Source organism: Vulpes vulpes, chromosome 10 (genome assembly GCF_048418805.1).
Source record: "Vulpes vulpes isolate BD-2025 chromosome 10, VulVul3, whole genome shotgun sequence".
In the NCBI taxonomy this organism is placed as follows: Eukaryota; Metazoa; Chordata; class Mammalia; order Carnivora; family Canidae; genus Vulpes; species Vulpes vulpes.
The window spans coordinates 81924062-81944352 of NC_132789.1; the positions used below are offsets into that span (position 1 = coordinate 81924062).

Genomic DNA, 20291 nt, shown 5'->3' on the forward strand with positions numbered 1-20291 from the left:
TTAATTCTGTATAGTGTTAAATGGTATTGTGAAAAAGATTCTTATTTCTTAGAGAAATACATCAAAAAATCTGAGAGTGAATGTTATGATGTCTGGTATGTGATTTAAACTGTACAGAAAGGGATGCCTGGGTGGCTCAGTGGTTGAGCATCTGCCTCTGGCTCAGGGTGTGATCCCGGGGTCCCAGGATCGAGTCCCACATCGGGCTCCCCATGGGGAACCTGCTTCTCCACTGCCTATGTCTCTGCCTCTCTCTCTGTGCCTCTCATGAATAAATAAATAAAATTTTAAAAAATAAATAAACTGTAGGGAAGAACAGGGCCATGAAATAAAGCGTGGCAAATGTTTTTTCAGTGGGTGATGGGAGCATCGTGGTTTATTTCATTATTCCTTCTACTCTGTTTTGAAATTTTTCATAATAAAAAAATCAATAACAATCAAACAAACAAAAATTCCAACCCAGACAAACCACCAAAGAGAAGAATAAATGACAGTAAAAGAAAATATACAAAAGAACAAATACAAATGCCTCCCTGTGAACAAAATGCTTGACATCACTAAAAATCAATAAATAAAAAGGTTTTAACTATAAAATATAATTTTTAGTTTCTCAATTGGTAAAAAAACACATTTTTCTAACGATAAAGCACAAGACCTTTGAAATATTTTCTTGATCTCTTAATTAGCTTCTGGTAGAACTGCAGATTGACCTTTTTTGAAAGTCCATTAGATAAACCATGCAAAAGCCTGGAAACTGTATTTTTTTTTTTTTTTTGTCAATTTATCCTCAGATTGTTTATATTAGCAACAACTTGGGAAAACAAAACAAAACCAAATCCTTAATATCTAATAACAGGGGATTGATTAAATACATTGTGACACATGCAAACATTGAATACTGTGTAAACATTAAAAGAATAAATATTGAGTTACTTTTATTGACATGGAAAGAAGTTCTTAGTATATCACTAGCTAAAAAGAGATATCTGAAAAACTGTATCTATAGTAGGATCTAATTTTTATAGGAAAGTATATGCACATACACAGACAAAAATTCAGCCAGGAGATACACCACCAATTCAGCAGCAGCTGTCTCTAAGTAGCATGATTATTTTTTCTTCTTTATGTTCTCCTGTATTCTCCACCAATAAAAGTTATTTTTAAAACTTAAAAAAAGACTAAGTTTTATAGTTCAGGATCCTTTGTTTTTAAAGAGCCTCTCAGTCTTTTAAAGAGTAAGCCGAGGAATAATGTAATCGAAGGCAGTTTTAAGACCCAGGCAGACACAACTGTATGTAAGTCATGACTCCACCAAGTATCAGTCACTTGAGCTGGAGAAAGGCCAAAAGCTGCGGACGGGAGAGGCTGTTGAAAATAATTATAGAAGAACAATAGAGCATCTTGGGAGGAAATATATATTGGTAACTTATTATTATTATTCTTTAAATTTTATTCTTTCAAAAGTACAAATGCCTTCTATTTAGGGTTGTCTCAGAGGCAGGCCAATCTGTACAACCTAACACCAAGTTTTCAAGAAACAATTCCTGCGGCTGCAGCTTGAGCATTCATCTACTGCGGGGCCAGGAAACTTCTCAGGACAAGGAGCACAATGCCAGGCCTTGTGGAGGGCTGCTGCGGCGAGGAGGCCAGACCCGGGGAGCCGGAGCCAACTGCAGGCCACGGAAGTGAACCTGCATGTCCGGATCCGCGAAATGTCAGCTTGTGAGGGACCTGGATCTCCCACGGGACTCTGACTTTGTGCTCCAGCAGGGACAACAGGCTTTCTGCTGAGGTGAGTAGAGAAGAGCTAAACTCAGTCTTCCCTGCAGTGACACCAGACTCTGTCCTGTGGACGTTGTAGGCAATATGCCAGTGAAATGGGGATGCTCCAAGGTCTGCTGCATCACCCAAGAGGGCTTTTTATCCTGAAACAGAGGTCACCCCTTGCATATCTGATATGTCTCTAGGAGACACTCTTGAGAGGAAAATCCCAGATGAGAAGAACAGGATTGAGCTAGCACCTAAACCACATATACCTCCTGGTCATGTCACCCATGCATAACTTGTCAAAGGCGGCAAAGGGAGAAAGCTAGATGTCTACTTACAGAGACTTACACATTTATATTTCATCCCTGGCTATTTTGAGTTACACAAACAAGACGGAACACTGTTGCAAGCCAGCAGAAGCAAAGGTGGCAGAGCTGGTGGGAAATGAAGAAAAGGTACAGCCCTCTTTAGATCCTCAAAAGGAGATTGAAACTTGTTTCCTTACAATAACACAATACCAAATGGTTCTGGAAGCACATTGTTTCAACCACATCAGTTCAGTATAGACATCTCAGGTGGGAAAAAAAAATGGCAGGGGTGATACTTATAGGACAATGGAGGGCAGGAATAGAAAGTACTGAGAAAGGTGTGGTGAAATAAGGAAAAAAGCCAAGTGGAGCCATGCATAAAACAATTGCAGGCTATATGTATATAAAAAAAAAAAAAGATTTACTGTTTTCAAGGATGAGTTTAATTTCTTTGAAAAATGAAAACTCAAAGTTAAGTTGAAAACAAAGGTAAGTTGAAAACAATGTACTGTCAATGAAAAGACAACTCAACTCGACCCTTGTATCAGAGCAGCTGCAAGAGTGGTGCAGGCTATGCACTGCACAAAGGTACCACATTTAGAAGAGCCTGCTTCACATCACAGATATCAAAAATTTATGTACTTATTGTGACAGTATAACAGTAGGTGGCAGTACCTTGAGGAAAGGTGTCTTAAAATTTGCAATGGCCCCCCACGGGCCTTGACTTCACCCAAAAAAGTACTACATGTCTTAACTGAAGGGACTCCATGAAATAAGTAGCAATTTCCATTTTTTCAGAAGTGGAATCTCAATGCATTTAATTTTAAAGTCCTAAAATTTAAAGGGTAATGAAAATAGGCGGAGAGCTACTCAAAAATTACCAATTTCATGTGCTCTGTTTCTTATTTTCTTAATTGCTTTTGTCTAATTCAGTGTTCTTTTAAGGTAATAGAGTATTATTCTCTTTGGCCTTCCAAAAAACTAAGAGGAGATTGTGCAAATTGAGGCAGCACATTACGCTTTTCCAAATGTGTGTATTCTCTATTACTGAATCATAAATATTTAAGGACATGCATACAAACCATCACACGGGAAAATTCTATATTGGACACTTCCAAGTGCATACGTCTTTTAGTGAGCACTTAGAAGTGCCATTATCTAAATCATAACAAAGAGCCCACATTTCAAGTTCTGAAAGTTGGGCAAATTAAATGTTGGTTGGCATGGCATGATATGAGTCGACCTTTCTCTGATTTTCCCACTTCTGCTTTTTGTCTTGTAATAGGGAAAAGGCCAATTTGGGCAAATGCTTCCTTGCTTTTGGAATAAAGCAAGCCAGGTGTGAGAAGTTTTTCTTAAGGCCTGCAATCTTATATCCCCAAGGACACTGAATTATTAATGGGTAAAAGAGAGAACAAATAACCAAGAGAGGGTTCTTGGCAGCCATTGTTTGACGTTCATGGTGTTACACAACATTGAGCATGTCCAATTCACCTGCCAGGAGCTATCTGATTCTTACTCTAGGGTTCCATTTTCCTATTTTGATCTTATCCAGCATCTGGCGGGGTGATGGTCCATGTCAGAAGATGTAGATCTTCTTTTTATTCCATTAAACTTTGGGATCTGGTTATGATATCATGCCTCATATATTTTCATCAACAAATGATCATATTAGCTGGTTATCTATTCCCTGCAGAATCTAGGCTTGTGCTAGGAACGGAAATAAAAAAATCAGGATTTTATTAGTCTCTTAAGTGTTCAGTCCTCTGTTCTCCTGGGTCTGGCTGGACTGTCTCCTCATCTCATTTATCAAGTAGAATGGCATTAAGAACACTCAGTCCACACACTATCTCAAAGGAGATGCACAGCCTTCTTTACACTTAGATTGAATTTGCTAGACTCTGAGGTTAAACAGGCAAAAGAACTGCTGTTTTAGCATTTACAGTGAAGTTCCAACTCAAGGACTGATTTGGTGGAGGTGCCCCTAGGAGGGCACAAACAAGGGTAGGAGGGTTAAGGTCAAGGCATTGGTGAGCAAGACCACATGATCCAATCATTCCAGCTGTTAAGTAGATTGATTTCTCTGCCTGGCTACACAGTGCACTTTGGTAGATTGTTTTTCTCCTTTACTTTTGGAAGATGATACTAATTTAAGCAGCTGAGTCTCAGTTCTTGGAGTAAAAAAAAAAAAGGCATTCTCAAACAAGTTCTTAACATGATGTCTTAACAGGATTTACTTTAAAATAATTCAGGGTGAGTGAGAACAAAAGGAGGCGACCTATCAACAAGGGTCATGAGATGGTATTTGTTTAAACTGAGTGATGGGTACATTCTCTACTTTTGTATATGTTTGAAATTTTCCATTGGAAGAGTTTTCTAAAAATGAGGTAGAGAGCCAATGATCCAGAAACTTGATAGTTATTAGTTTCAACCTTTAGCTTCATCTAAACCTTTTTTTAAAAAACTGCTAACAAAGAATGCTGTCTAACATCATTTTCTCTCTCCATATCTGTCCGTCTTATAACAGAGATATTAACAAACAGCAGAGTTGCCAATTGAAAGGACTGGTCGAGGAGGGAGGTGCAATTATCAGCCCAGGAGATCCACGCCCCATGTCTCCTTGGTAAGCACATACTGGAATGGCAAGCTACAGTTTTTCTTCCTAGGCTGCCACACTTTTCCTTAGTTCTTGTGGTTGGAATGAGAGTCAAGACCAAAAGATGACAAACAACTGTGGAGAAAGTTGTGGGTTTATGCAGGAGAGGAGAGAATTAGCTGCTTTCTTCTGGTCTTGCACATCTCTTCTTTGCTTTCAGCCCCCTGGATATCCAGACTCTAAGGGCAGGAGATCTCACTCAGTGGAGGAGCTCAAGCACCCCCTGGCATTTGGAAGAGCTTGATCCCAGTACCATGCTGTGGCCAGCGTACCATGGCCCGCCCTTCAGAATTAAACTATCTTCAGTACCTAGCAACTCTCAAACATGGAAGATTCTGAACTTGACTGCAATCATGAGCCACCATTCCGGCCAGCCAGCTTCTTCTGGAAAATCTAGAAGAAGATCCCACTTAAGCACCTAAAAATCCAGAGATAAGGCACTTTGGAGGCTTGACATCAATCTTTTTGAAAAGTATCACAAATCCTACCTTAAAACATAACCTCCTTAAACTGACCTTGCGCATACAAAATAAGAGTTCCTTCTAAAACAGGAACCAAAAAAGAGAGGGAGCTGACTTTTTTTTTTTTTTTCCTAGCCCTGCTATCAGTTAACTGAGGTTAAGGAGGATTTCTTGGCACAAAGCTGCTTGATTCTATTCCACCTGAAGTAATGAGGTGAGAAGGTAAAAAAGAGATCTATTTGAGGAGAGGCTAATTGAACAAGTTCCTACTCAGAGGAAGAATAAAAACACCAAGGATTCTATAGAAGGAGGATAAACCAAGAATTCTGCAACACTGCGTTATGAACACTGTACTATGTTGGGGGCTCACAGCAAGAACCTCTTCCTTTTCTTTGGGAAAAAAGATCTGATTTTGATTTCTTCTTACTCATAATTTCCCAGCAAGAGAGGAATTTAAAGATTGCTTCATTTTTGCCAAATGGCTAAAAAAATTTCTCTTCTTTCCTATAATTATGCTCTAGCTCCAGCCAAGGCAATTTAGGCTATGAGACGCATTTCACTCATTTGGGGCAAGTTCAAACGTCCTCTTACTCTTCCCAGAGAACACCTGAAAAGCATAAAATAACATGGCTTCACAGCATACCTTTCTGTTGTATAAATATTATTATGTGATCTTAAAGATCCAGCAGGAAAACCACCACAGGGGGTGCTGTTGGGTCCTGCCCAGAGCTCCGTTACTGTTTAGAGCGAGCAAGTGGCTGGCAGTGCTGGCAGTTCTCAGCAAGCGAGAACTGCCTTCACCCTTCGCGCCCCTGCAACGAGGAGGATGACCCAAAGCTAGTGAATAGTATTGGGGTCCTAAGAGCTGGCCCCCTTGCTCCCAGGCAGAATTCTCCCTGTCGTGCAATTCGTGCTTCAGAATTCTCTGTGGAATTGCGCTACAGCTGGAATCCAGCAAAAACCACATCCTTGCTCCACAGCTTCCCCTTCCCTCTCCTGCTACCTTCGTTCCTGGCAGAGTCCTGGGCGAGCACTCCCTCAATAAGCCCCATCACCGGAATCCCTGCCTCAGGCTCTGCTTCTAGGAAACCTGACCTGTGATGCTTCCAGAAACCTATGGAAGCAAATTAAAATTAACATTTATTATGTTTAGTCTGCTGTCTTTCATTATCTCCCAATCAGCACAACTTCATGTGTTGAGACCCACAGACATAAGCATAGATACTGAGTAGTCTTTTGATCACATGTAGAAGGTCCAATGATATCTGTAGTAGGTAACATCTCCTACTCGGGCATCCAACTTGGGAGAGAGACAGCCCTCCCAGCCCTGAGACCCGTTTCCCCAAACAATGTGCTGACCAGATCACCAGGCCCACTTTCCATCTGTGTGCTTAATATAAAGAAACAAGGCTGGCACCACTCTTCTGTTCTGTTACAGTAGGTTTCGTGTTCCTAATCCTATATGAACTTTGTGTGAGGGCAGCTGGCTCTCTTAATTACTGTTAGATATTTGATATTCCTAAATTCCAAGTCATCAAATTAAAAAGAAAAAAAAAAAAAACTCAGGGTAAGGTTCAGATGAGCACTGTTCACTTGCCTGATAATGCTCCAAGGTCAATTCATACCACCTCCAAAAGAAAGACATCATTTATCTTTCATTGCAAGAATTAAAAACACAAAACCAGTCAACTGTTCCCATTAAGAAGAACCTAAGTTTGCTCAGGTAAGCAGAGCTCCTTGATTTAAAGCCTTTTTGGGAGCTCACACCTCATTCTCCCTGTCCCTCTTTCATCTGGTAAAGCCTGCATTGTGGGCAATTCAGGAACTGGAGGGTGGTCTGAGTGCAGGGAACGGTCCTTCAAAGCTAGAGCTCCTATCTCCTCCAGGGTTCCTTTTCTGCAGTGCTGCGGTGTGCACTCGCCAGAGCTCACATAGTTCAGGTCTGGACGGCTTTCCAGGCTGGGATGGGTGGTGCCACTGGCCAGTCCTCCTCCTTCCACATGGCAAATGGATGAGCAGCCCACCCTGGCTGACCTCCTCAAACTGCCTATGGCAAATGTCAAGCTTCCTTACCTACAGCTGTTAATGACAAAGGTTTTCCTGCAGCCCTTTAGAGCATTTTTCTCTCGATTTAAAATTGTCTGCTCTTCTAACAATGCTGAGGTAAAAAGTTGAGATATCCTTGGTGACAAATGATCAGTCCACACCTGCGGAGCTATGTAGGTGCACAGGTATAGTAAGAACCTGGTCTACTGACTGGGTGAGGCCTTCCAGAGGTATGGAACCCAGCTCCTGATGTCAGCTGGGCCACCAGTTTAAACTCCCAAATCAAGAAACTTGTGCAGGGATGATGATAATATGATCTACTTCACAAAACTATTATAAGGAATAAAAAACAAGAACATATGGAAAATTCTCCAGCCAAGTAACAGCTATTAGATGTTTGATGATTATTAGTGATCTCCCCCTTGGCGCCCTTGCTTTTTATTGAAATTCCTAAATTTCCACAAAATTTCTAATACACACTGGTGGCAAAGGGCATGACTCCTTTGAACTCCTTTGACTCCTTTGAGAAAATAGTTTGGGGAACACTGCGCCACACGTGACTGTGCCTGATGGCCCACACGGGGGGGTTCTCTGAGGGGATTTCCCCACCCCCCTCCATGAAATGGCCTACCTGGTGGTCGTCCGAATGGTGTTTTCTTTTGTGTGATTGTGCTCTTTGCTCACTTTTTCTGTAAGGAGAAAGAATGAAACGTTCCTCAGGTCATTCTTATATTCAATTTGTGTCTCTGAAGCTTAAACAGAAACTCCCTCAACATTTTTCTTTCTTGTGATTTGCTTTGGGTTTCTTTTTCTCAATATTCAAACCCTCCCAGTCTTATTCATAAAGACAATCATTAAAAGCATATAGACAGCAGCCACAAAAATATTTTAGTAAAAACCAATCAAAGGGAAATAGTCACTGACAAATTTCAAGTTTGTTGTCTGATTTTAATGAGGCCTTAAGAAGTACACATACACACAGAGAGACGTGCACAGAACCCGTTATTTCTACTACATCTTTCCCCAGCTGAAAATTTCTGCTTTCCTCTGATTCAGCATGAAAATTGCAGTTGTTGCAACTGTTCCGCTTCTGACTTTGATGGCAACCTTTAAGCATTCTGTATTGTCAGGCCCCTTTGTGAGAGGGGATATAAAAACAGCCATAAGACCTCTGGGTTCCGCAGTCATCGAGCGCTTATTCTGATAAATGTCACAAGGGACAAAAAATATCATTAGACAAGCAGAGGTAAACCCTCCCTTACTCTGTCTTGAGGTCTGTATCTACCAGCTGTCAGAAATTATTTAATTAGCTTTCAAGAACACAAAAGTTGAACTCTGGCCTTCCCAATCCAGTTCAAATGTGAGGATTGTGCCCTGACTGTCACAGCTCTCAATGGCTGGAGCAGGCAGAGAAAACCTGGCCAGCTTACAAGGGTTTCAGATTTCCAAGGCAGGGCAAGTTAAAAACTCCTGATCTTAGGGATTTCTGAAAAAAATTTAAGGAGATATTTGGAAAAATTAAAGACTTAAAACATCTGCCCAATACTTTGTGACACCAGTCTGAAGCCGCTGCATGCAAGCTGGTGTGGACAGTTGCTTTCTGTCCACTCAACAATGACAACGAGGGTAAGTTTGGATTCAGAGGCAGTATTCTTTCAGAGAGTAGGAAATCGGGGCTAAAAGACTTGCCTGAGGTCACCCAGGCAGTGAGTGACATTGCCAGGGTGAGAACTCTCAGACACAAAGTTTTTCACTGATAGGAGACAGTGATAATGTACTGTTAGAGACAGAGACTTTCTGAAAAAAACCATACTGGCCTCACTTCTGCAAATTTTAACTGCTAAGTAATTTTCAAAGTTATATTGTTTTTAGATATGCTTTCAGCCTGTTTTTTTTTTTTTTTTTTTAAAGCATCTTGTATGATTTGGAGCTTTGGAGGGCTTGCACAGATCTCTGTGTCCTGTTAAATTTAGAGAATTAACTATTTCCATTACTGCAGGGCTCTGCACAAATAACAATCCCTGTTTGAGAACTAGGAGGCCACCATTTTTGGGACCAACTGATAGTTTCAAGCTCTGGGGTGGGTCACGAGATCAACGAGAAGGTGAACTATCATGATGGTGTCCAGATTTTAGCTTCCTTTCCCTGACATTCTTCTTAGTGGGGAAAGCGAGTGAATCCTTAAATAATGAGGCATCTCATGGCGTTCTGAATATGTTATCCACAACAAAAGAGAGCTTATCAGATATTAGTAACAAACTTGACCGATGCGTGAACTTCCATATGCAGGTCAATGCTTGACTACAGACAAGCTATGTGTATTTCATATGAATCTGAACCTTACCTGTGTATATATCTTTGATCTCAATCATGTTCAAATAATAACAGCATGATAAATTTGTTAAGGACAAACACTATCCAGCTTGAAAGGGCTAACAAAGGAAACAAATAGGACTCTCAACTGTTCTATCAAGACACTCAGCTGAGCTGGTAATTCCTAAACCTGTGAATTCCAAGTATTCAAAGTAGAAACAGTTAATTTACAGAAATATGCTCTGCAAGGGGATGGCTGGAAAGAGTCCTTATATTTTTGTCTTTTCCCTTTCCTTGATTTTTTTTTTGGCAAGATACAGTAAAATCGCCTTAATTCAAACTATACTAATGTGGAATTCATGGTAATTCAGTCACTGCTGGAGTAAATGGAAGTTTATCTTTTGAACATTAGAAAAAAAAAAAGGCTGTTAATCAGATCAACTGCCTAAGCAAAAGTAGAGGTGAGATGTTTAGCCTAGTCAACAGGGATCATTTGCACAAAATTGAATAGAGTTCTAATTTCAAATGATTCTTAACTATTTATTGAAGAAAGTTTGGCAGGAGTTCCACTTGGCAACATTTTATTAACTGTTAGTTTGAGTGGCAGTATGCACGTTAAAGTAACAAAATTGATTTCTGCCTGAAAAATCCTATAATGCCGGTGTTTTTACTTTGTTAGAGTGGCTTTCCTTCCAATTATTCCCAATTATTGACATTTTTCTGCACAGAAACATACCTGACAGTTGAAAGAGAAGCTCGGAAGCCATCTTCACAGAGATATCCTGACTGAAGAGGTTTCTCTCTGGGGGCACTCTGCCCTCTGGCATCTTCTGTAAGGGTTCGGTTTTCTCTCGCCCGATTAAAGTGCTATAGCCAACATTCCGGCTGGGTGATACCGAGACATGTGAGTCCTGGATGTCAACCTCCATGGGCTCCTCTTTAATCTTCACCATCTGAGTTTCCTTGTAGCTTTCCGCTGCAAGCAAGTGAATGAGGAGAGACAAAAACACCATGGTTTCAAAATTCTGAACCAAACCCAGTTTCTAATCCCAGAAGAGAACCACAAGGATCATGTCTGGGTGCAGGTGAGAAGAGTGCCACAGCACATGGGAACGGAGTTTGAAGACCTACTAGTTTGGCCCACCTGGTTTCCTGAGAAGGTGGGGAACTGAAGCCCAGAGAGGTTAAGTGACTTGCCCAAGGCTACACCAGCGGCAGCAGAATCAGGCTTAGGTCTCTGAATTTACCACTCTTGTCCGGTGACCAGGGTCTCCCGACCACTCCCTCACATGCTCTATCCTGCCATGCTGCTTCCAGAATTAACAGAGAACATGGTGAACGTCGGTCTTTGTTTCAGAACTTACTCAATTTCAGCAAACCAAATAAAAGCAAACATATTAATATTATGATTGTCTCCCTCTATTGTTAAAGCTCCAACTGGGACACCTGGGGGGCTCAGCAGTTTGGCCCCTGCCTTTGGCCCAGGGTGTGATCCTGAGGTCCCAGGATTGAGTCCTGCATCGGGCTCCCGGCATGGAGCCTGCTTCTCCCTCTGCCTGTGTCTCTGCCTCTCTCTGTGTGTGTCTCATGAATAAATAAATAAATAAAATCTTTAAAAAAAATAATAAAGCTCCAGTCAATTTTTTTCTCTCTCTCTTCTAGGGCACCTAAATTAATAAAGGGTAAATAGGGTCGATTCAACTGAGATATTAATACCTTGCTGGGAGCTAGCAATCCTCAAAACCACCTAGGAAGTTAATTGCAGCCCAAGGACCAACGCTTAGAAAAACAGCAATCTTACAGGTTATAATAATGGTTCAATTTACTGACTGTTGTTGCTTTAGGTGTGACTACTAGATGTTAGATCTTTAGTCTGAAACTTACATCTGCCTTGCAAAGTTGGACTGTTTTTAGGTCCATGCATTTTTTAGAGCTAATGACAGAGCATCTTCGAAACAAGGTGGGGCAATCAGCCCAGCCATTAATTTGGGTCACTTTAAAAAGCGCACACTTTCAAATCAATAAGCATTTATTAGTAACTATACTGTACTCAGCATTCTGGAAAAAAAAAAAAAGAGGATACAGATAGATAGAACAGTGGGTTGAATGGTGGCCCCTCCAAATATGTCTATGTCCTAACCTGGGAAACCTGTGAATGTTTCCTTGTTTGGAAAAAGTGTATTTGCAGATGTGATTAAGTTAAGGATCTCAAGATGAGATTGTTCTAGATTACCCAGGTAGGCCCTAAATCCAATGATAAGTGTTCTTATAATAAATAGATACAGACCAGATACAGGGGAAGGGCATGTGAAAACAGAGACAATGCTATGGATCGAGTATGTGTTCCACCACCACCACCCCCGCACCCCAAAATTAGTATGTTGAAGAACTTCTTTTCCAGTGTGATAGAATTTCGAGGTGGGGCCTTTGTGAGGTGATCAGTCATGAGGATGGAGCCCTCATGAATGGATTAGTGCCCCTATAAAAAGACCCCAGAGAGCTCCCATACAGCAAATATTTGAGCTCTTGGATTTTGGATTTGCAGCCTCCAGGTCTGTGAGAAGGAAATTTTTGTGGTTTATAAGCCACCCAGTCTGTGGAATTTTGTGATAGCAGTCTGACCAGAGCAAGACAAGAGAGTGGAGTCATGTGGCCACAAGTCAAGGATTTCCCAGGGCCACCAGAAACTGGGAGAGGTAAGGAAAGAGGCTGCCCTTAGAGCCTTCAGATTTCGGGCTTCTGGGCTCCAGGCTATGAGGGAATCAATTTATGTTGTTTTATGCTACCAAGTTTGTGGTAATCCGTGGTGGATGGATGGATATAGCAATAAGAAGTGGTAGGAAGTGGATGGGACAGGTGTGAAAGGGGAACTTCATTGCTATAAGCTAGGTGGTTAGAGAAAACTATGCTTTCCTTACAAAGCAAGAGACAGGTGAGAGCCAGGCACATGTACAGTTTGTTGAGTTGTAGTAAAGAAGACACAGAAGACTTTTAATTCAATGATTTCAGTTAATATAGTGTTGTCAGTAAGAGCCATATAAGAAGTGTGCTAATTGTTCTTTTCTCCTTCCCGACATATTACACATGGTTTTCAGGGTAAATGACTTTTTTTTTTTTTTTTTTTGTCAGCAACTAAACTGCAAGCAACTGTTATATTTAATTTAGGTCCCCCCCCCCTTTCCTATTCCTGCCAAGCTGTTGTCTCTCCGCATATCTGTGAAGCTCACAAAAACCAAGTTGATTCAATCATGCTAAAAGAAAACAAAAAGAAAAAAAGAAAAGAATATGAAGCTTTCAAAGTTACACGCCTAGCTTCTTTGCCTTGACTTGTAGTCCACCTGATTCTTTCTGGAGTGCTGACTGCACCCCTTGCAACCTCTTAGGGATTTGGTGACCTGATAGCCAACCTGACCTCTAGCTACCTCACTCATAGGTGCAGTCACAACACGCATTTCCCTCTTTGTGCTCCCACCAAGTACTTAATATTTAGAAAATAAACAGTGAGGTCACTGACACAGGTGTGTAATGATGTCTCTGAACCCTGCAAGTCATTCCAAGGCTTGAAGACAAACACAAAAACATACTAGAAAAGGATTCACTTAATTCCACAAAAATCTCAATGATATGAAGAGCAAAGCTAGAAAGAAGCTCCATTATCTTTATCTCTTTCCATCTCCTTTCCCCAGCTTTGCCCCTGGATTGAAAATCATCTGACTATGTGTACCACTAACTTGAATGGTATCAGGTTTTGAAAGCTACTTGGGATAATTTCAAGTATGATTTACATGAAGTGCTTTCTGCCCTTTCTTATGACAACTCTTGACCTTTCACAAATGCATAAAACACTGATTACTGATAAAAAAAAATCTTTAGCATTTTAATCTACCTGATAGACTCCAGACTTAAAAAGAAGAGTTCTCAAACTGACATCTCAATGGGAAAGTGAGACATAATATAAGAAATATTTTTGTGGTCCTTGCTTTTCTGTGCAATAGCATTATTGCCAACTGTTCTCTTGCCTTTTTTTTGTTAAAGCAGGGTTTCTTAACTTTATCACTTCTGACATTTGGGACCAGATACTGCTTTATTTCGGGAGGCTGTGCAGTACATTGTAGGATGGCTAGCAACATCCTTCAATTCTACCCAGTAGGGACAGTAGGACCCGTCCTCCAAGTGTGACAACCACTATGACTCCAGACATTGCCAATATCCTTTGGTGGACAAGATCTCTCCAAATGAAAATCACTGCTGTAAAATTTTTGTCACACTTCCGTGTTCAACCCTCTTCCCCCAAATTTAATCAGCACCCAAGGCAAATAATAAAGAAAACCTCCTCTTAAGTTCTAGCTTAAGGCTCCCCCACATATTAATCACCATCTCAGGCTGGTGCCTGGACAGGTCGGCCTAGGAGGCAGGAGACAGGCTGATTTGGGAACAGATCCCAAGTCAGCAAGAGATCCCACTGTTCCTCTCTTCCTTTGCCTTAGGTGTCTTGACAAAACAATGGTTGAATTAATCATTTCACTCACCCTTAGCTTTGAGCCCCACACCCAGGGACATGTCTATCCATCCAGGGTTTATTCTTTCCCATCATCTTCCCTCTTCGCATATGTCATAAATCCTTTTAGAATCTCTTCTTAAGGGGCAGCCCCGGTGGCGCAGCGGTTTGGCGCCGCCTGCAGCCTGGGGTGTGATCCTGGAGACCCGGGATGGAGTCCCACATCGGGCTCCCTGCATGGAGCCTGCTTCTCCCTCTGTCTGTGTCTCTGCCCCTCTCTCTCTGTGCCTATGAATAAATAAATAAAATCTTAAAAAAAAAAAAAGCTTCACACAGTGAAGTCCAGAGAATTGTTATATTTAAAATAAAAAAAGAATCTCTTCTTAAAATAATAAAGTGAGTACCCTATTCTGCTATTCCAAGAAAAAAACTGGCCCATGGAAAAAGATGAGGGACAAGTTAACAGTAGGTTATGCCTGGGAGGTGGGTGGGTGGTAGGTGACTGCTTATTGCAATGCCCATTTGTATCTTGTAATTTTTCTATGCTAACTACAAATATTTTGTCATTTACTTAAATTTAAAAAAAATTAAAAAGTAACTACATATGCCCATAAAAAGATGATTATTTCCTTTTAAAAAAAATTAAAAAGTAACTACATATGCCCATAAAAAGATGATTATTTCCTTTTTAGAAGCATTTAGAACACTGTGTATGCCTGGTAGCTTCAAGGAAGAGTGGGTTTGCAAATCAGATAAGTCCTATTCAAACTCTGCTTGGCGGCCGAAAGGGACAAAAGCAACGAGAATATAACAATCCTGTCTTTTCTACTTTTGCAAATATAGTACACAAAAGTAATTATCAGTTAGCATTATTTCATTCATCATTTGGTCATTCCACCATTTTAAAAATGTCTATTCTATGTACTGTGATAGAAGATACGTGGGATACAGATGCAAATAAGACATGGCTCTTGCCCTCAAGCACTTTATATCTAAACAAATGATCAGACAAGTATAAACAGCCCTCTAATAAAAGAGGTAAAATTAAAATATGGTGTGGGAAGAGGAGTCCAGGAAGATTGGGAACCAAAGCACAAAGGTGGAATTGTACTCTACCTGGGGTGTTCAGGGAATATGTTGTCTGGTTTGGCTGGAAGGCCAGAATTGAGAGGTGGAATCTTGAGTAAGTGAGACTCAGAGGGTGTAAACATAAAAGCAACCCTATTCTGTCTTCCACTGTCTCTTTAAACCTGCCCTGTAGGAAGAGTTCCTCTCCTGTCCCTGGGTGAAAACTCAGGCAGGCCCATAACCTGATAATTCTTATATAACACAAAGTGTGATGGTCCTTTAAACAGCAAAATGGTCTTGATTCAGAATCCAGAAGGTCCGATCCACGTGTTAGTCCACCAGTTCCCCCTCCTGGGAGGGTGAGTCTTGGGCCCTCCCTGGAAGGGTCTACAGGTAGCCTTTTTTGGGGGGGTGGGGGGAAGGAATTGGCTCCTTCTCCCTCTCTTGTTGCCTTCTCCCCAGCACACCAGCTGTCTTTTCAGACCCTAGGAAAGAGTGAGAGGAGCAGGGGGGCAGGGAGGGAAGGAGAGAGGATGGAAAGCTCTTGGCTGTCCCATTTTAGAATGTTTTTACACTGTGTAGGCCAGCTGGCATTTCTCTCATGGGATTCAGGCATGGGGTCTTCGGAGACCTTTACCTTCAAGGTGATCTTTCCTCTCAAGTTCCCTTTATGTGGCTGAACTCCCTCTTGCCTATGGTCCCTTATTCCCTCCACTGCCCTAGGAATCCACCTGTTGGCTTCCGTTTCCCTTTGTCATTGTGCAGCCCCCAATTGTCTAGGTGGCCCCACTGGAAGGCATTTAAGACCATCCCCATGCCAGCCCTCCTGTGGGAAAATGGCCTACACTGGGGCCACAGCTGACTGGTGCCTCTGTACCTGATTAGGACAGACCCAGCAGGTTCAGGCCCCCCGCCCAGCAAAGCAGCGTCTCTGGCACATGCAGTCCTCAAAGCAGCTTGCCATTTCCCATCTTCTAGATTTCCCAGGCAGACAGGGGACATCAGTGCACTAGGCTCCCCACCTGAGGAAAACACATGACAAACACCCCAGGGGCTGTCCCTTAAGCTGTGCTCTCTAGATCTAGGGTGAGGCCAGTAGCCCTTCCCTCATCCCCACCACCCCTGCAGTAGGGGGCTCATGGAGGGCTCACAGCACTGTTGTCTCTAAGATCCCCTCATCCCCATCTTCAATGGCCTCTCACTTCTATCCTCTCAGGTGGAGTGGTCTAAGAGTTGTGTGTGGGGTCAAGTTTATCACTTTAGTCATTTTTTAAGTGTGCAGCTCAGTGACATTAAGTACATTCACATTGTTGTGCCATCACCACCATCCATCTCCAGAATTTTTCATCTTCTCCACTGAAGCTCTACCCATTAAACACTAACTCCCCATTGCCCCCTTCTCACAAAGGTAACCACCTCTCTACTTCCTGCCTCTGGGACAAAAGTTTCCTTCCTTCCTCCCTCCTGCCCTCCCTTTCTTCCCCTTCCTCCCTACTTCCTTCCTTCTTTCCTTCTTCCCTTCCTCCTTCCTGTTCTTCCCCCCCTCCCTCTCCCTTCATTCCCTCCCTCTCCCTTCATTCCCTCCCCCTCCCCTGCCGCCCCTCCTTTCCTTTCTTCCCCTCTCCCCCCTTCTCCCTCCCTCCCTTCCTTTAAAATTCCTCATGCTAGAACCTTGCTGCTGAAGCCAAATCCTCTATTGAACAATCATTTAACAAAGGGAGTCGTATTATATTCCAGAGAAATATAACTGGGGAAGTAGGTAAGGGCAGAATGTGGAATCTTAGGTGGGGGCCCGGAAGCCTCTACAGAATGGGGGCCAGCAAGGTGGCTCCTTTGGGAGGTTTGCACAGGGGAGGAGCACGATCAGATTGCACTTCAGAAGGCCAACCTGGCAGTGGCACTTGGAAGGCCTGGGAGGAAGTGGAAATGGGGGCAGTTGTTAGGAGCTTACGGTGGTAATCCAAGCAAGGAGACGATGAGGGCCTGAACTAAAGGTCACAGGGATAGAAAAGATTCACAGGATATTCTAGAGGTTGAATGGGGAGGAACTGGAGGCGACTGCTAGAAGTCTGAATAAAGAATGAAGAGACCAATGTGAAAGAAATTACAAAGAAAGTTTGTACATAGCCTGAGGCAGCGTGATTAAAGAAATATTTCTATGACCTTTAAGCCTTGAGATTTGGGAGAAGCTATCAATGGGAGTAGGAAAATAGAAAAGTTGGGCTGTGGGGAAATACGGGGGGAAATTTTCAGTTCTGTTTTGGCTAAGTACTTAAGATTCCTGCAGGAAGTGGAAGTCGGGGATGTCTGTGGGCAGTAAGAGGGGGAATCAGCAGTGACACACATACCAGAAGTCATCTGACTCCAGAGGACTTGGTAAGATCCAAGGGAAGGTGAGTAGAGAGCAGTGGATGGGGTGGAACTGTTACCCCTACCCTTAGATAGGAGGAAGAAAGAGGGAGGAAAAGAGGAGGAAAGGGAGTGGCCCAGCATGGTGTCCATGGAAGTCCAAGAGGAGAGAGACAGGCCAGATGCTTCATGAGAGCCTCCTGCTTCAGCCTCTAGGACTGTTGGAGGCTCACTGCATTCCTGCCCTTGGGTTCCTGCAAGTTCCCTTTATGTGGCTGAACTCCCTCTTGCCTGTGGTCCCTTATTCCCTCCACTGCCCTAGGAATCCGCTTGTTGGTTTCCATTCCCCTTTGTCATTGTGCAGCCCCCAATTGTCTAGGTGGCCCCACTGGAAGGCATTTAAGACCATCCCCATGCCAGCCCTCCTGTGGGAAAATGCCTACACTGGGGCCTACACGATTCCTTCCCTTAGTTCCTGTCCCCTGTAAAGCCCCAGCCCCACCTCCCTGCATCATCTCTCAGCACACCTCCATGTGCCATTGTGCTCTTTCAATACTGCAAATACTCCAGTTCCTGAACATGACATGCTGTTTTTCACCCTATTCCCTTCTAAAACACCCGATAACATCCTTTTCAGATTTCAAAAGTACACTTGACCCTTGAACAATGTGAGGGTCAGGGGTGGTGACCCCTCTTCCCCCATCACAGTTGAAAATTCACACATAACTTTTGACTCCCCTAAAACTTAACTAGAACAGCCTACTACTGACCAGAAACCTGACTGATAGTATAAACATCCGATATTTTAGATGTCATATATATCATAAACAGTATTCTTACAATAAAGTAAGCCAGAGAAAAGAAAATGTCAAAAAATCATAAGGAAAAGACATTTAAGGCGACTGTACTATATTTATCGAAAAAAATCCACGTATATGTGGACCTGTACAGAAGTGGACATGCACATGCCAGTCCATGTTGTTCAAGGGTCAACTGTATTCAGGTGTCCCCTCTGTGTGCAGCATTCCTTTATCCCCCCGTCCAGTGATCCTCTCTCTCCCTGCTCTATCCTACAACTAGATCGGATGGCCTCTGCAAATCCCATGGCACGCTACTACTATCATTCAGGCATGTATTTCCCCTCTGCACTGAACTCAGGGATGAGTGAGATTCTTTTTTTTTAAGATTTTATTTATGTATTCACGAGACACACACACACACACACACACACACACACACACACACACACACGAGAGGCAGAGACACAGGCAGAGGGAGAAGCAGGCTCCATGCAGGGAGCCCCATGTGGGACTCAATCCTGGGACTCCAGGATCATGCCCTGAGCTGAAGGCAGATGCTCAACCACTGAGCCCACCCAGGCATCCTGCTGAGTGAGATTCTTATTCATCTTTCATTCTCAAGATGTCGCACAGGGCCTGGCACATTAGATATGCTTACTGTATATCTGTCACACATGTCACCTAAAGCACGCGTGTGATGCTATTCTCTGTCTCTTGACTCCTCAATCTGCCATTGATGTTATGAACTCACACATGCTATGAACTTAAAAACAAAATATGAAAAGATGAATCACTGGCAATGGCACTGAAAGAGACAATGAAAACTGACCCTTCTCTCTCTGGGTGGCTCATGACCATGATCCTGAGCTAGCATTTTAGAGTAACAAGAAGCTTAAAAGAATGTGTGTAGAAGCAATGCCAACTATACCACGTGGACACAGTATGCTTTTTAGAGTGATGTTCGTATCAATTAGATAAATTAAAAATCTTTCATCTCCAACTAGCCATCCTCAAAGAGACAGGGTTCTCATTGGTTATAAAAACACCGTCCAGGTATGAAACCTGATTCCTGTAGACAGTGGGTTTATTCCTAACACTCTGTGAACAACAGCGCAGGTCAAGAGGACCAGGTGAAGTGACATGAACAACCAGGAACAAGAAATGAGATCACACGGTGGCATCCTATCGCAGGGCCTGCACCCGCTGGCATCTGATAAAGGCAGCCGCTTTCTGCCTATGCTTTCTCTTGCTTGACTTTGCCCTTGCCAAAATCAAAATGGAATGAAGAGTTGGACTGGGTTTCCTTGGCCGCTCAGGGAAAGATGGTGCCCCAGGCCTCCCTAAGCAGAGTCGAGGATGGAGGGAGAAATGGAAATGTTATTCCACAGAAGTGGAAGCGAGACAGCCCTGGCCGGGCAGCCACTTCCTTGCCATGTGATGGCAGTTGGGTCCCCAGTGAAGGAGAGAGAAACCTAGCTGTTCTTCCTATGGTAATTATGAACCCGAGTCTTACAGGCTGTATGGAATTCTTCCTTTCCTCTTTTATAGCCTACCCTGTCTCTCTGAAGGAGTGATCACACGGGACACAAGCACACGCATCCTGATACAATTTTCCATTCTTTAGGGGACTGGATTGGTATAGGCTCCTCCACGGGAAGTTGTATCTTTAAGTCTCATTTTTTCCACGGCCTGGCCCTTGGCTCATCTCCACAATGCCTAGAGTGCAGTGGGTCTCAGTGGGGAGAAGCTCCCCGTTCCTGCTCTGAGGAACGAATTCTGAGGCTGTGGCTTTTCCATGGGTGCAGCCACACCCCAGAGAGAGGCAATACAGGCTCTGACCAGTTTTCTTCCTATGGACAGGTTGGTCATCTGCTCCTAGGGAAAATGAGAGTAAATCCTCTCTGTGAAACAAAGCAGTGGTGCAGCAGATTTTTCCCTGGTTCTTCTAATATAATATATAAGAATTTTCAAGAATTTTCTAATAATATATAAGAATTTTCAGCAGATTTTCCCTGGTTCTTCTAA

At 42.7% G+C, this 20291-nt stretch overlaps 1 protein-coding gene across 7 annotated transcripts in view; it reads right to left on the minus strand.

The window, feature by feature from the left end:
- The window catches only part of ZNF827 (zinc finger protein 827), a 165741-nt gene that overhangs the window by 64302 nt on the left and 81148 nt on the right, over window positions 1–20291 (minus strand). For all 7 annotated transcript variants that reach the window (XM_026018160.2, XM_026018163.2, XM_072724778.1 and 4 more), the window contains exons 6-7: window positions 10288–10527; window positions 7870–7927 (exon numbers count right to left, since the gene is read on the minus strand). In XM_026018160.2, coding sequence (XP_025873945.1) covers window positions 7870–7927; window positions 10288–10527 — 298 coding nt within the window. The remainder of the gene's footprint in view (window positions 1–7869; window positions 7928–10287; window positions 10528–20291) is intronic.